This window comes from Watersipora subatra, chromosome 1 (assembly GCF_963576615.1).
Source record: "Watersipora subatra chromosome 1, tzWatSuba1.1, whole genome shotgun sequence".
Classification (NCBI taxonomy): domain Eukaryota; kingdom Metazoa; phylum Bryozoa; class Gymnolaemata; order Cheilostomatida; family Watersiporidae; genus Watersipora; species Watersipora subatra.
The window spans coordinates 78,085,036-78,098,235 of NC_088708.1; the positions used below are offsets into that span (position 1 = coordinate 78,085,036).

At 37.5% G+C, this 13,200-nt stretch overlaps 1 protein-coding gene across 1 annotated transcript; it reads right to left on the reverse strand.

Annotated features, from left to right (window-relative positions):
- Window positions 1-4,213: 4,213 nt before the first annotated feature.
- On the reverse strand, window positions 4,214-10,434 carry LOC137401182 (L-threonine dehydratase catabolic TdcB-like). The gene is made up of 6 exons (XM_068087571.1): window positions 8,109-10,434; window positions 7,826-8,022; window positions 7,379-7,500; window positions 6,605-6,750; window positions 5,185-5,280; window positions 4,214-4,886 (listed from the first exon to the last, which is right to left on the reverse strand). The coding sequence occupies exons 1-6, from the start codon at window positions 8,374-8,376 to the stop codon at window positions 4,594-4,596; spliced, it is 1,122 nt and encodes a 373-aa protein (XP_067943672.1). The 5' UTR covers window positions 8,377-10,434; the 3' UTR covers window positions 4,214-4,593.
- Between the last annotated feature and the right edge of the window lie 2,766 nt (window positions 10,435-13,200).

Sequence of the window (13,200 nt, forward strand, 5' to 3'; positions counted from 1 at the left end):
CAGTTGTCTGGGAGAGTTAGGCCTAACCTATGGGCTGAGAAATCTGTAATCTTTGTTTAGAAGCAGTTGTGGGAAGGGAGGGACCTTTCTAGTATAAAAAGACAGATATTTCGAATGAACGCTAGATGATAAGAGTTAGAAACATTGACTTGATTAAGGCAGCGTAGGACTCATGAAGAAGAGAAAGCAGAAACAGCTGACAGACCATGACTCTCTGTCAAGACTACAGGTGTAGAGTTTCCCTCTTAACCTCTCAGGCGTTTAGCAACGCTTTGGCGTGTGAGCTAGTCTCAAATTCAGCTCAGCTGGCTGCGTGTACAAGCCATTAGATCAATAATTAATGCAGGTAGGCCGGGTAATGCCTTGAGTATATACCCTAAACTGAAAAGCAAATATTGCAGCCTGTGAGCCTAAGCGGCCTCACCAGTTTGCCAACTTGGGTGCACAAAAGGTCTGGCTTAAATCTATTACCTTCAAAAGTATTTACAATATGGGAGTCTCGGCTAAACTCCCCTCAAAAAGCGAATAGAGCAAATATGCTAACGGAGCATGGTTTACAATGTAATCAATGAATAACCATATATGAACATGACTTGGAGTCTAGCAATTGTATAAAAGGGTTTGGTTTAACCCGATACTTTGTAAATATTGAACTAATATACGCCAATTTCTCTCCTATCCAATGTCACAAGTGCGTTAGACGTCAGTCTGTATTTAACTGAGATACTAGTCCGCAGTGGGCAGAAGGAGCGGCTCACAATTGGTGAGTGTCTACAGAACATACTATCAGTAGAGACAATCTTACCTTAACATCGTTGAAGATTTCGTTTATTGTCATTCACGAAATCAGGCTGTGACACCATATACATCGTAAGGTCAGCAAACTGACACTATTATAGTATAGTTGCTATAGTTAGTATATTAGATTTTTGACTGAATTATGATATTCCGTCGAATGGGAAAAGCTGATCACAACTAACAACTATGGCGTGCTAAACAGGGGTAACAAATTCTTATGGTAAATTGACGGGCTACAACTCCATTAGTCATGCTGAATTCTTTTCATCCTACATCAGTATGGGAAGTATCTGCTGCTGGTTTCTTCGCAAAAAGCTTGATCCTGGAATAGGCAAGATGTTGGCATAGCTGAGTTCCCAAATCATCAGCTATGTTACATACTGCCATCTCCCGGCCCCGCAACTGTGCACAAAAGAAGGCTATTATATTTGGTAAAGCTTGCATGGTTGGGAATCAAATAAAACATTTACCTAAAAAGGCTATTTCACACTTCCCTGCTACGGATGCAAAAGTGACATACTGTGAAATTATCCTACCTTGCAGTATATCTATTGTTGTAAATTATATTGTTGCCTTATTTAATAGCTAAATATATCTCTGATCTGAACTGTTTTATCTTCCGTTTTGCTAATATGGTCAATGTATATATTTTTCAACTGTCATCAAAGTTTTTTGTTGACCAGATTTGTCAGGCTGTAACTGAAAGCATAAAAGGTGATGTTTACCTTCTGTCAACAGATATGGTGACAAGCGATGCTGCAGTGACTGTCTCGTCTCTCTCAAGCGTCATATAGCCTAATATCCAAAAGATGACACTTGTCATCGCTATACCGACAGATGGCAGAAATGAATGCAATTAAAACTTTATGTCTCTTTACTAATTTTGTAGTAATTCAAGTTTTCCCTGATGTCATAGTGAAGTCTCTAAAGGGCTAATCATTTGTAACAAATTATAGATTGTCTTGCTAAGCATAAATGGTTGGAGAGTGTCATCCTTCATGACGAGTTTTTCATGGCATAAACATTGGCTTCAGATATTTAAAACCGTGACTTTCTAGTTTTTACTATTTGCATAAAACATTGGGTTAGCAGAAACATTTGAGATTAGTCAGAAATTAGTAACAAGAGCCATCTCGGTCACACCTGCCTTTTTCTTTCGTACTTGTAGATAATACTAACAAATATTCTAGGGCTGAAAGTAAAATCAGTTGTTCTGTTGCAGCTTCTTTCTCCTATCATTTTTTACTAGGTTAACTCTAATTATTTCTCTAATAAGGAACGTAATGCGCAGAGCTTTTACTTAGTTGCCTCCACCTGTCTCTTCAATAAGAGTAGTGGTAGTAGGAAGTGGTAGTTCCTGACATCATACTACTGTGCACACGGAAGAGAAGGCTCCTTTGGGTACTTTTTTACTAAGATTAAAAATATTTCTAGGAATCAGAACAGGAAATTGCAGCACAATTAAAATAGGGATGTATAAATATTTCTTTAAATAGATCGAAATAAAAAACTAAATTGTAATAAAAGTGTGTGTGGTGAAGAAAAAGCGACAAAACTAAAGGCTGTGATGCATTCTCACACTTTTAGAAACTGTGAGATGAGCGAAGCGACATGACTATAGGAAACAATCTTAAAATGTGTATTCAAGCTGAGACTAAGATAAAATTTTTGAAAATTGTGGCAGATTTTATGGATACGAGTAGCATTTGTTTATATCTATAGACATGTGACAGAATCGGTGTGAGTGCATTGTGAAGTTTATTACTCATGTTGAGAAGTTTCAATGTCTTTAGGTAGTGGCTGCCCATAAGTTGACATAAATGGGGCAAACATATTGGCATCAGAAAAAAACTTTGTTTATCACTAAACAATGTGTTGCTCTTAGAAAATTTCTCAATCCAATTATCATTTTTAAAAAAGAATATTAAATATTTTTCATTCGAGACGGCTCAGTGTTGTCTCTTTGCAAAATTACATCTGTTGGTTTGTTAAGGCCTTTTGCCTCTTTCTGTAATGCCACTCAGTTCTTCTCAGTTATTTCAAATAATTGTTAGTGTCAATCTGGCTGAGGGTAAACAAAATGAGGCTATTCTATGGCAAAATATTATTTAGAATAGAAAATAGAATTAATCAAACATGAATAAAGCTATAAAGAGTGATTAACAGGTTGAAAACCCTCTTTATGATTCAAGCTATTTAGGCAATTCTCAGGCATTTGGCTAGAGCTAAAACACAGAACCAGTAACCAACATATGGTGTACTGTCAAAGCTAGGCATATACAAATGATACTCCAATGTCATCGAGTAAAATGTTAAGAATCAGTAATAAAAATATGGGGGTGTGGGCAAGGAAAAGCTGGCATGTACATGTAGTTGGTGTACTAGTGGCATGCAAGTAAGTTAAAGTAACTCGTAGGTAAATTATGGCCTTACTGGCGCAATGACCACGGCTCATACATCTAGTGGCTGCTTCATGCCGGGAGTTGAGGAGAACCTGATTATGGCAATACAGAACTTCAAGAAGAAGAGAGTAAAGCAGTGATAGCTGATGGACCTTATGTTGCTGCAAGTGTAGAGTTTCTCAAGAGAATGTAGTTGATGCCCTGATGATACGCAAGCAATTTACTGGTGAGATGCGTGTAACGAAGGGCTTGGTATACAGGTGATATACGGTTGAAGGGGTTGGTATACAGGTGATATACGGTTGAAGGGGTTGGTACACAGGTGATATACGGTTGAAGGGGTTGGTATACAGGTGATATACAGCTGAAGGGGTTGGTATACAGGTGATATACGGTTGAAGGGGTTGGTATACATATGATATATAGTTGAAGGGGCTGGTGTAAAAATGATATACAGTAGAAGGGGTTGGTATACAGGTGATATACAGCTGAAGGGGTTGGTATACAGGTGATATACGGTTGAAGGGGTTGGTATACAGATGATATACGGCTGAAGGGGTTGGTATACAGGTGATATACGGTTGAAGGGGTTGGTACACAGGTGATATACGGTTGAAGGGGTTGGTATACAGGTGATATACAGCTGAAGGGGTTGGTATACAGGTGATATACGGTTGAAGGGGTTGGTATACAGATGATATACAGCTGAAGGGGTTGGTATACAGGTGATATACGGTTGAAGAGGTTGGTATACAGGTGATATACGGTTGAAGGGGTTGGTATACAGATGATATACAGCTGAAGGGATTAGTATACAGATGATATATAGTTGAAGGGGCTGGTGTACAAATGATATACAGTAGAAGGGGATGTACTTGACACTAGTGAAAGTCTTGACAATCTTATCAATCTTACAATATAGAAAGGTAAAAACAATGAAACAGATCAAGATTAAATGACTTTCCCTCTTATCCAAAACATTGAACATCGGGCATGCATGTAGGTACATAATACAGTATTTTCACTTGTTTATTATAGAATTGAAAAGCTTATGGAAACAGTATTCATGTCATTACAACAGGAGAGAAAAATTCCATATATTCAATTGAGAATGAATGTGAGTTTTACTGGCCACAATTACAGTATTAAATGCCAAAAAGATCATCTTATGCACAGTAAACTATGTTTTACAAAATTCCCTTTATTTATTCACACGATTGCATTTACAACATGTTAAGCAAAATATAATAAATGTTCTGCGAATAGACCATCAATTTCAAAAAAATTCTAAAGAGTTTCTTTTTGCACTTCAAATAAAGAGGGCAGGCAGTCACCCAAATGAAGAGCACCACTGTCAACTACGAGCGGGTGATATGAACCATCGGATGACCTGCTATTGCTTTGCAGGTGACTCGGAGGGCATTTCTGCAATCACCTCTGCAGGAACATTATGCATGTTAAATAACTCGTTTGCAGTCATGTTCCGTCCACTAAGCACAAGGACAACATTTTTGTTGGCTATATCAGGTATCTTGTCACACATGAGAGCAGCAAACACAGCGCTGCCAGCGGGCTCAACCAATAGACCATGATCATACAGAGCATGGACAGCCTTTTTGATTTCCTCCTCTGTCACAAGTATTATCTCTTTCACCTTTTCTCTACAGACACGGTAAGCATGCTCACCTGCAAATGCAAACACAATAATACAACTAGCGAACACAACTTGAAAAATGTGGCAACCATGCAGTCTACAATTTATAATGATTAAAATCTATTCGAACGATATAGTGTCGTTATTACTCTGATTATAAGTTTTATCCATTGATGTCTATCGAGATGTCAGAGTGTAAGAAATATCCTGTTTGATACATTTATCTAAAGATGTCTATGGTAATAATAAAGTGACAGCACTACTCTGGCTGTAAGTGCTGCTCAGAGATATCTAAAAATAATAGTATTTTATCTGTAAACTGACTAATACCTGCAGATGGTGCTGACAGACCAGACGCAATGCTCCTACTGTTTGGAGGGAGGACAAATGCTTCGCCAAGTTCAAAGCTTCTGTGCATGGCATTAGCTAAAACATACGCATCACAACTGAATCAGCTGACAAGAGGCATCTTAAAACAAGGTTCCTTTTTTTAAAAGCGGGAGTATAATTTTTAGAGCTGCACAATGATTATAAAAATTAATCGCGATTAATAATGGGTCTGAACCAGTTAATCTTCGATTAATCTTAGAATTAATCTAACAAAAACCTGCATATTCAAAAACAAATAATACAGCTACATATAAATTAATTATATTTGAGACAATTGTTAGCAGGAGTACATGTTAAGTACAATGTACATAAGTTACACTGTAATCATTATTAAGAGTATGAAAATAGTCTATAAAAGTCTATAATTAAGTAAGCCCAGAGTTGAGGCAGCACAGTTTATTCACATTATCCGAATAAAGAGATGCCCCCTTCCTACATACAATATTGCCAGCTTTAGAGAATAGCCACTCGCAGGGGACAGTAGTAGTAGTTATTGTCTGCGACAGTTGGTGATTATTTCTGCGTGGTAGGATGAGAATTAGTTAAATTATTTCTTAATGATGATGTGCTGTGGTGGTAGGCAAATTCCTTCTGGCATATATTGCACTTCGCGTTCTTGTTCACGATACTGACAACGTACGGAAACGCGCTACATAGCACGGAAGACATTTTTCTGCTTTCATGCTCCAATAAAGTGTCAATCTTATATTATATTCTAAAGCCGAAATATGATTGTGATTTTTTTGAAAAATAAAAATACATGTATAATTTACCTAAGAAAGTTTTTAATCATAAACAAAAACTAGACTGAAAGATATTAAATAATACTGAAATCGTTTTGTTGCTACTACCTAGAAACATGTTCGAACAGCTACAAGCTTGGCCGCCAACGCCTAGATCGGCGCGGTGCTTATGCATCGCATTGTATAAACAAGTTTTATGTTAGCGACTAACTTTGTGTTTTCATAGTTAAGTGCAAAATAATTGTGGTTGTATATAAATGGTAAGAAAGTGTTGCCTGTCATAATATTTATCTGTTAGTAAATTAAATGATAGTAACCTGCTAAGTAAATGTTAAATATTGAACAATACAAAGGAACCACATGATCACCACCTCAGTTGTATTTTATTTGAAGATTAATTGGCTCAACTCAGTTAATCGTTTTTTTTGTATTGATCGCCGTTAATCGTTTAATTAACGCGATCATTGTGCAGCTATAATAATTTTCGACAGTTAAAAATTCAAAGATAACTTCAGATTGCAAGAACTCATATCAGACCAAAGCTTTGCATCAACAGGCAATGTTTGTTCAAAGAGGCCCGCTGTAAATAGCCTCCTTCAAACTAACTGTTAACTAACCATTGCATGGTTCCACACCATATATTTCACAGCCTGGATTCCTGAGTTTGGCGTCAAGTGCTACACCAGAAAGAAAGCCTCCCCCACCGCATCCAGTTACAATTACATCAACTAGTGGCTCATCCTCAAATATCTCCTTCGAGGCGCTGATAATGTATACACACGCCTTCAATAACAGATTAATAGAAACCGCTAGCGGCTAACTTAGAAATAGCGAAGCTAGACAAAACGTGAGTTGACGCTTTTAAAAACGCCTGAGGAATATGAAGTTTTAAAAAAGCAAGTCTAATAATTTGTTTAATCTGTTTAATAATAAGTTTTAATCTGCAAGTCTAATAACAGCTATCAATTGTCCCTTGTGACAAACCAAAACTCACCGAACAAAAGAAAATTTGTCCATTTTCAGTTGAAGTTCTAGTAAAAATATAAAAATTTAAATTAGCTATAACATCAACACGAACAGTTTCGGGATCACTGATAATGCTAGACCATAGCAGTGTAGATACATGCTCAGACACACATATACATTGTATATATATACATAGATCATACAACAAAGACTAAACAGTCGACAGATCTAAGTCCACACAACATAAACCCAACGTCAAGGCACCTTTAACACTTCACCTAAGTGTCACCGGTATAGCAACTAAATGTCACCTAAGTGTCACCATTATGGCAATTAAGTGTCACCAGTATGGCAGCCAAGTGTCACCTAAGTGTTACCGGTATGGCAACTAAGTGAGAGTGACAAGCATATAATCCAATCCAAACCTGCCATATCCATAGAAAAGCAGCGGGTCATCATAAGAGTGAAGAAACAGACAGCCATTGTTTTGATGCTCTTTAATACGACAAATAATATTAGAGCTCCTCTCAGTAGCAAGGCCTTTGCTCTACAAAGAGGCACTTTGTTGAGTTGGTACAATCCCTGTGTCACACAATTTTGATATGTCTTATTTAATATTACTTAGGCTATTTTTGGATATACATGTTAATATTGCTTCAATTTCCAAGTCAAACTTTATATGGTATTTTCAAAACCATTTAAACTTGCTTCTAATCATGTTCCATGAGCAGACAAATTACATTTACGAAAGCATTTTAAGCGAAGCAATTCAGATTAGTCAATCTTCAAAGTGAACACACGTAGACAAGAGTGATTTGCTTCGCAGTTCTTGTTATTAACTGAAGACATTTACCTCCAAGAACTTTTGTTACCTCTATGAACTGGACACGAGACTCAGGAGCAAACTCTGGCAACACAACCAATCCATCTAGATTATTTCTATGACATGCTTCAGCAAATGCTCTCCCATAATTGCCAGCTGACATGGTAACAAGTTTAACTTTTCTACTCCGAGCATCATCAGGTAAATGTTGCATCTGGTTGACAACGCCACGTATTTTGAAAGATCCTGCAGACATAACAGCAAACACAATGACGCGCAAAATGAACACACGGCCATAATATAATAGCACAACAAGTAAGAAATGCGCTCACCAAAACTTTGTAGGTGTTCGAGCTTAAGGCTAAGCTTTGATGGTGCACTATTCTTCATTTTCTCCGACCAACATGACTGAAACATAGCCCAGCAATCTGCTAATAAAGGTGTTCGAATGCACAGAGGTGACTGCCTTATGGTTCTGTCGGCCGCTTCCAGTTCTTGCTTTATAGATTCATCATTCATCTTGGATACTCTACAAACTATAGACATGCAGTGTCCAATAAGACAACCCACATTATAATACAATTTTTTTGAGCGAAGCATTAAAAGTAAATAATATACTACATTAAATCAATATAATATATTTTTTAAAGCACAATTGCAACATTTTCGCAAATGCATACTGCTTAGCCAGCATTTGTGTTGAAAAGGGAAATTAATTATATGTTTTCCATATTTAAAGTCTACCATTGCGCATGCGGCATAAGTTTGCATCAGGCCTTTATTCGATGTGATGGTATACATTGCAGCAGCTTTAACTTTATGTGTAACAAGCTCCTCCTAGGTGTAACAAGCTGCATGGTGTGTGATCGGGTTTCAAGATCTTATGTAGCGTAACGATGTATAATATGGCAATGGTGAGACGCTACTAGGAACCAAGGTCAATGATGATGTCGCAATAGTGTTAAAGCTATCAGATTAACTGGATTAGCTGGATAAGATTTTCTGGATTTTTTCCAGTCTTTTGAAAATACTCAGGTGCTGAGGAAGTTCCAAATGGAATCTCTTTGAAACAAAATCTACCCTATCATTTTACAAGGGGTAACAAAAGTTGTCAATAATCTACTCTCAGGGTGTAAATCTACCTGCTAACATCCAGAATTAGCATCAAATTTCGAAAAAATGCTACCCTCAGATAAATTACTTAGTACTCAAAAAATCTAGGTAACAGACATATTTCCCTTTTATATTTTTGTTCAAATTTGTCAAGTCCACAAACATCTTAATCTTACCACCAGGTTTCGGTGCGATGGTAAGTCCGGAACACCATTCAGTAGGTTGGTCAACTGGTTCAATCATACCACTAGCTAACATTTTGTCTAATTCTCTTTTAGCTTGATCTTTAAGACCAGCAGCAATTAGTCTGGGTGTAAATAAACGCTTAGGTTCCATATTATCCTTCAGGTTAATTTTAAAAATAATAGGAATTGTGCGTAAACCCTGAAAAATGTCGGGAAACTCCCTTACGGTCAAAATCATCTTTGCACATGCTATTAACAATGGCAAGCAAGTTTAGTTGATGTAACTCATGTAATCCTAAGAGATTTTTCTTAGAACCTGTCAAAACATACACAGGAGTGTCAACAGACCTAAAAGTGCTTCTGATTTTAACTGCACACACTCCAGCTACATATAGAGAAGATCCATCTCTGCTATGTAAATTATGTTCAGGTTTACTCAAAATCATACAAAGAATTTTACTAGTCTCTTCTGTTACCGTAGAGATTTCTGTTCCTGTATTGAATGTAAACTCAATATTTTTTCCGTTTACTTTTAAAACTTATTTAATGTCACTGCCATATAATCAATCTTGATTGCTCTTAGTGAATCTTACTCTATGTGGACTCTTTCTAAAACTCCTACTTTGTCTACCAGACTTGTACCTATCTCCCGATGGGCTTCTGCTACTACTACTACCACTACCACTGCTATATCTCCTACAATTACGTCTAGACTCATGTTTCTCACTTAGTTTGTTGCGGGAACAGTTGCGTGGTTCTTTGAACAAACCTAGCACTCGAGCAATCTTTAACATGATGTCCTTCCCTGTTACAAGCACAGCAAATAATGTTTCTAGCAAGGAAATTATATTGCCTAGGTGAGGACCTTTTATAACTTCGCCTAATTCTCCACACAGGTGAAAAGCTGTCAGACCTATCACTACCTGAACTATTCTTCTAGACAGCCTAAAGCTAGAACTCTCACCCTCATCCTTCCTAGAAACTCGGCAAACAGATGCAACAGAACTACTGTCACTAGAATCACTCTCTCATCTGACATTGTCAACTTCTGCCTTGATATCTCTCTTAGCACCAATGATAATAGACTCTGATTTGCTAGCTAAATGTCTAGTTTTCAATTTGTTAGATAATTGCTCCCAAGGTAAGTCGGTCTCCTGCATTAACTCTTTCTTAGCATTGAAATCACGCAAACCAATCACTGCTAGAGCTACACAAAAGCGTTGCCTCAAGTCATCATTCCCATCATCAAAATCCAGATTTTTACTCAACTTTTCCATTCTCACCAAGTACTCTCTCTTTTCTTCCCCCAAAAGCATGTGAAACCGTAACACATTTCATCATTCTCACACAAAATTTTCTCTCTCCCGCAAAAACCTCTCAAAAGATTTAAAGCAGTCTGATAAGCATCAGCTGCCTGGCTCGCAACATCAAATCCTAAGCTTCTCAGTAACTCCATTCCTTTGCTCAATAAATCTAACAGCTTAGTCCTTCCCACAAAAAATGAAACACCGCCTTCAGTATTACCCATACACAACGAAGTAAGCTCACACACAACCTCAAACTCACTAAGCTTGAAAGAACTAGAAACATTTCTACTATCCAGTCTCAACCTAGAGAAAGTACTAACATCAAGCTGTCTAGCAGCCATATTCAAACACAACTATTATAGTTGTGTGTGAATATGGCTGCTACTATAATAGTAATATGTATTACTATTATAATAATAGTAACCACTTTCACCATACCTAACAAGTGACAACGCAAGAAAACACTATTAGCACTGCTACGATAATACTACTCCACTACCAATACAATATGATGACACAAGCCTATAAATAACAATCACCTAGCCAAACAACGCTACGAAACACAATAGCGTTATTAGTTAATATTACCAACCCTCAATTAATATAAAAGAACAACACAGTATGGAAATTTATTTCCAATTTTAATGGCTAACTATCAGAAAAGACTGGATTAGAGGGGATGATGTGTTTAATGGATGATAAGTAAACTTTATGGAAGTAGAGATAGGTAAGCATTTTTAATGGTTTGCTGCTTTATGAATCTTGCATCTACTTACCTGAATCTTTGCGACATTCTTATTTAGAAAAATGTCATAAAGGTCATCAAGGTCTTCATAAGTGTCAGTGGAGAGCCCAGCGACACATTTGGCGGCCTGGCCTTAATCATGATATTAGAGACTTTGTGAATAACTGCAATATTTGTGTCATGCACAGGGACATTTAACACGAACCAATGTGTGTCAGTGAACTACCATCTGCTCCTCAAAAAGTAGTTGGATCTGACATGCTTGTATTTGAACATGAATTATATTTGTTAATAGATACCTAGATATCCCCAGTCCAATGGGTTAGCAGAAAATTCTGTGAAAACTGTAAAGAGGATTTGAACGAAATGTGCAAATAAATTTTTACCTTTGTTAGCTTATAGGACAACTGCATTGTCCTCTGGATACTCACCTAATGAGCTCCTGTTCCGTAGACCAAATAGATCTAATCTAGGTGTACTATACTACAGTGATATAGATTATGAAGAATTTGAAAAGAATGATTTACTTTAGAAATCTAACATTAAGGAAAGGTGGGATAAGAAATACCGAGTTAGTGACTTACCATAACTCTATTCCTGTAGTCTAGTTTGGGTAAAGACACCAGGAATTCCTGGGAAAACGGGTATAGTGATAAGGGAACATAACTCTCACAGTTACTGGGTTAGAATAAGAAATGGTGAAGTTAGGAGAAATAGGAAACATTTCTTCTAAAACAGGGTTGTGATAATAACAGACTAGAATAAGTCTACTTACCGTTACTTGAAGATACATTTAGCAATCATAATATTGCAGATGATAACGAAAATAATCATGTTGATGTTGGGGGAGGATGTAGATGATATCGAGTTGGAAACCAACTTAAGTCATGATATTAATAATTATGCTGGTAATATTACTAAAACTAGAAACTTAGAACCTGTAGAAGAGACTGTAGTTGTCACCACCGGGTCTGGGAGACGGAGTAAAAGGAAAGTTGAGCTGAATATGGTATATTATTAAAATGTTAATACTGTTGTAGACAAACCAAAACAATGAACATAAACGAGAAAGATGATGGGCAGTGGACTGTGGTGAAGTCGAAGGCTAAACAGAAAACTAGAGAGCCTAAGAAAGGATCGAGGGCGATGCGAGGCCAGCGGTAAAGAGAACAGCAAGGATGCTGGGAAAGATAAGAAAATGGTTTTGGGCAATGAAAGCGACAAATGGCACATAGTATGTAATGCCAAAAGAGACCATATAGCTGTAAAGTGCTCTGGAAACTTTTGTAACAAGTGCAAAAACAGTGGTCAAGGGGCTAGAAATTGCGAGCAGGAGATAAAATGTAGATGATGCGAGAACTTTGGACACTATTACTTAGAGTGCCCTAATGAAGGCAATAGATTTTATAGATCTAGTAAGAAAAAGGCTGAGGAAATAGGCGAGCATAAACCTAATGGATAATTTTCTTGATCTAGTGCTAGTTATGCCGGTGTAGTAAAAAAGTGGAAAAGTTCAGAAAGTTTCTATATTGAGCAAAGTTAGTAGGTTTTTTAACGAAGTAGAAAGCGACAACTTTTAGGATGAGAATAAATTTGAGAAGAAAAGAAAAGTTTTTAGATTAAGGAGAGAGTTTATGGCGCAGGTTTGAGGAGCAGATGGGAGAGTTGGAGAAGGAGGAAACTGAGTGAGGAGTACGTCAGCTCTGTCGCCCTCCACGACATTTTACCTAAAATGGCCAAGGCGAAAACCCGGTTGCTCGCTAGATCTGCAAAAGCTAGGACGGTGGTCAACAGCATTTCCACTGAACCACCGGTGCTGGCACTGAAGCAGAAAAGGCTGCTGGTCCCGGCTCTTGTAATCCAGGGAGGAATCTGGAGGGCAATTTCAGGTAGCAGAACTTGAATGCGGAGAAGGCCAGGGACTGGAGGAATCTCTTGAGACATATGGGTTTTCCAAAAACAGCAAGTCTGTCAATACGACAAATGCCTGCACTGGTCAAGAGGAGTCTGAGACTCTTGAAACAGCTGCAGAGGAAGAATCTTTAGGAAGCGAAGGAGGTGATGGATTATTTGG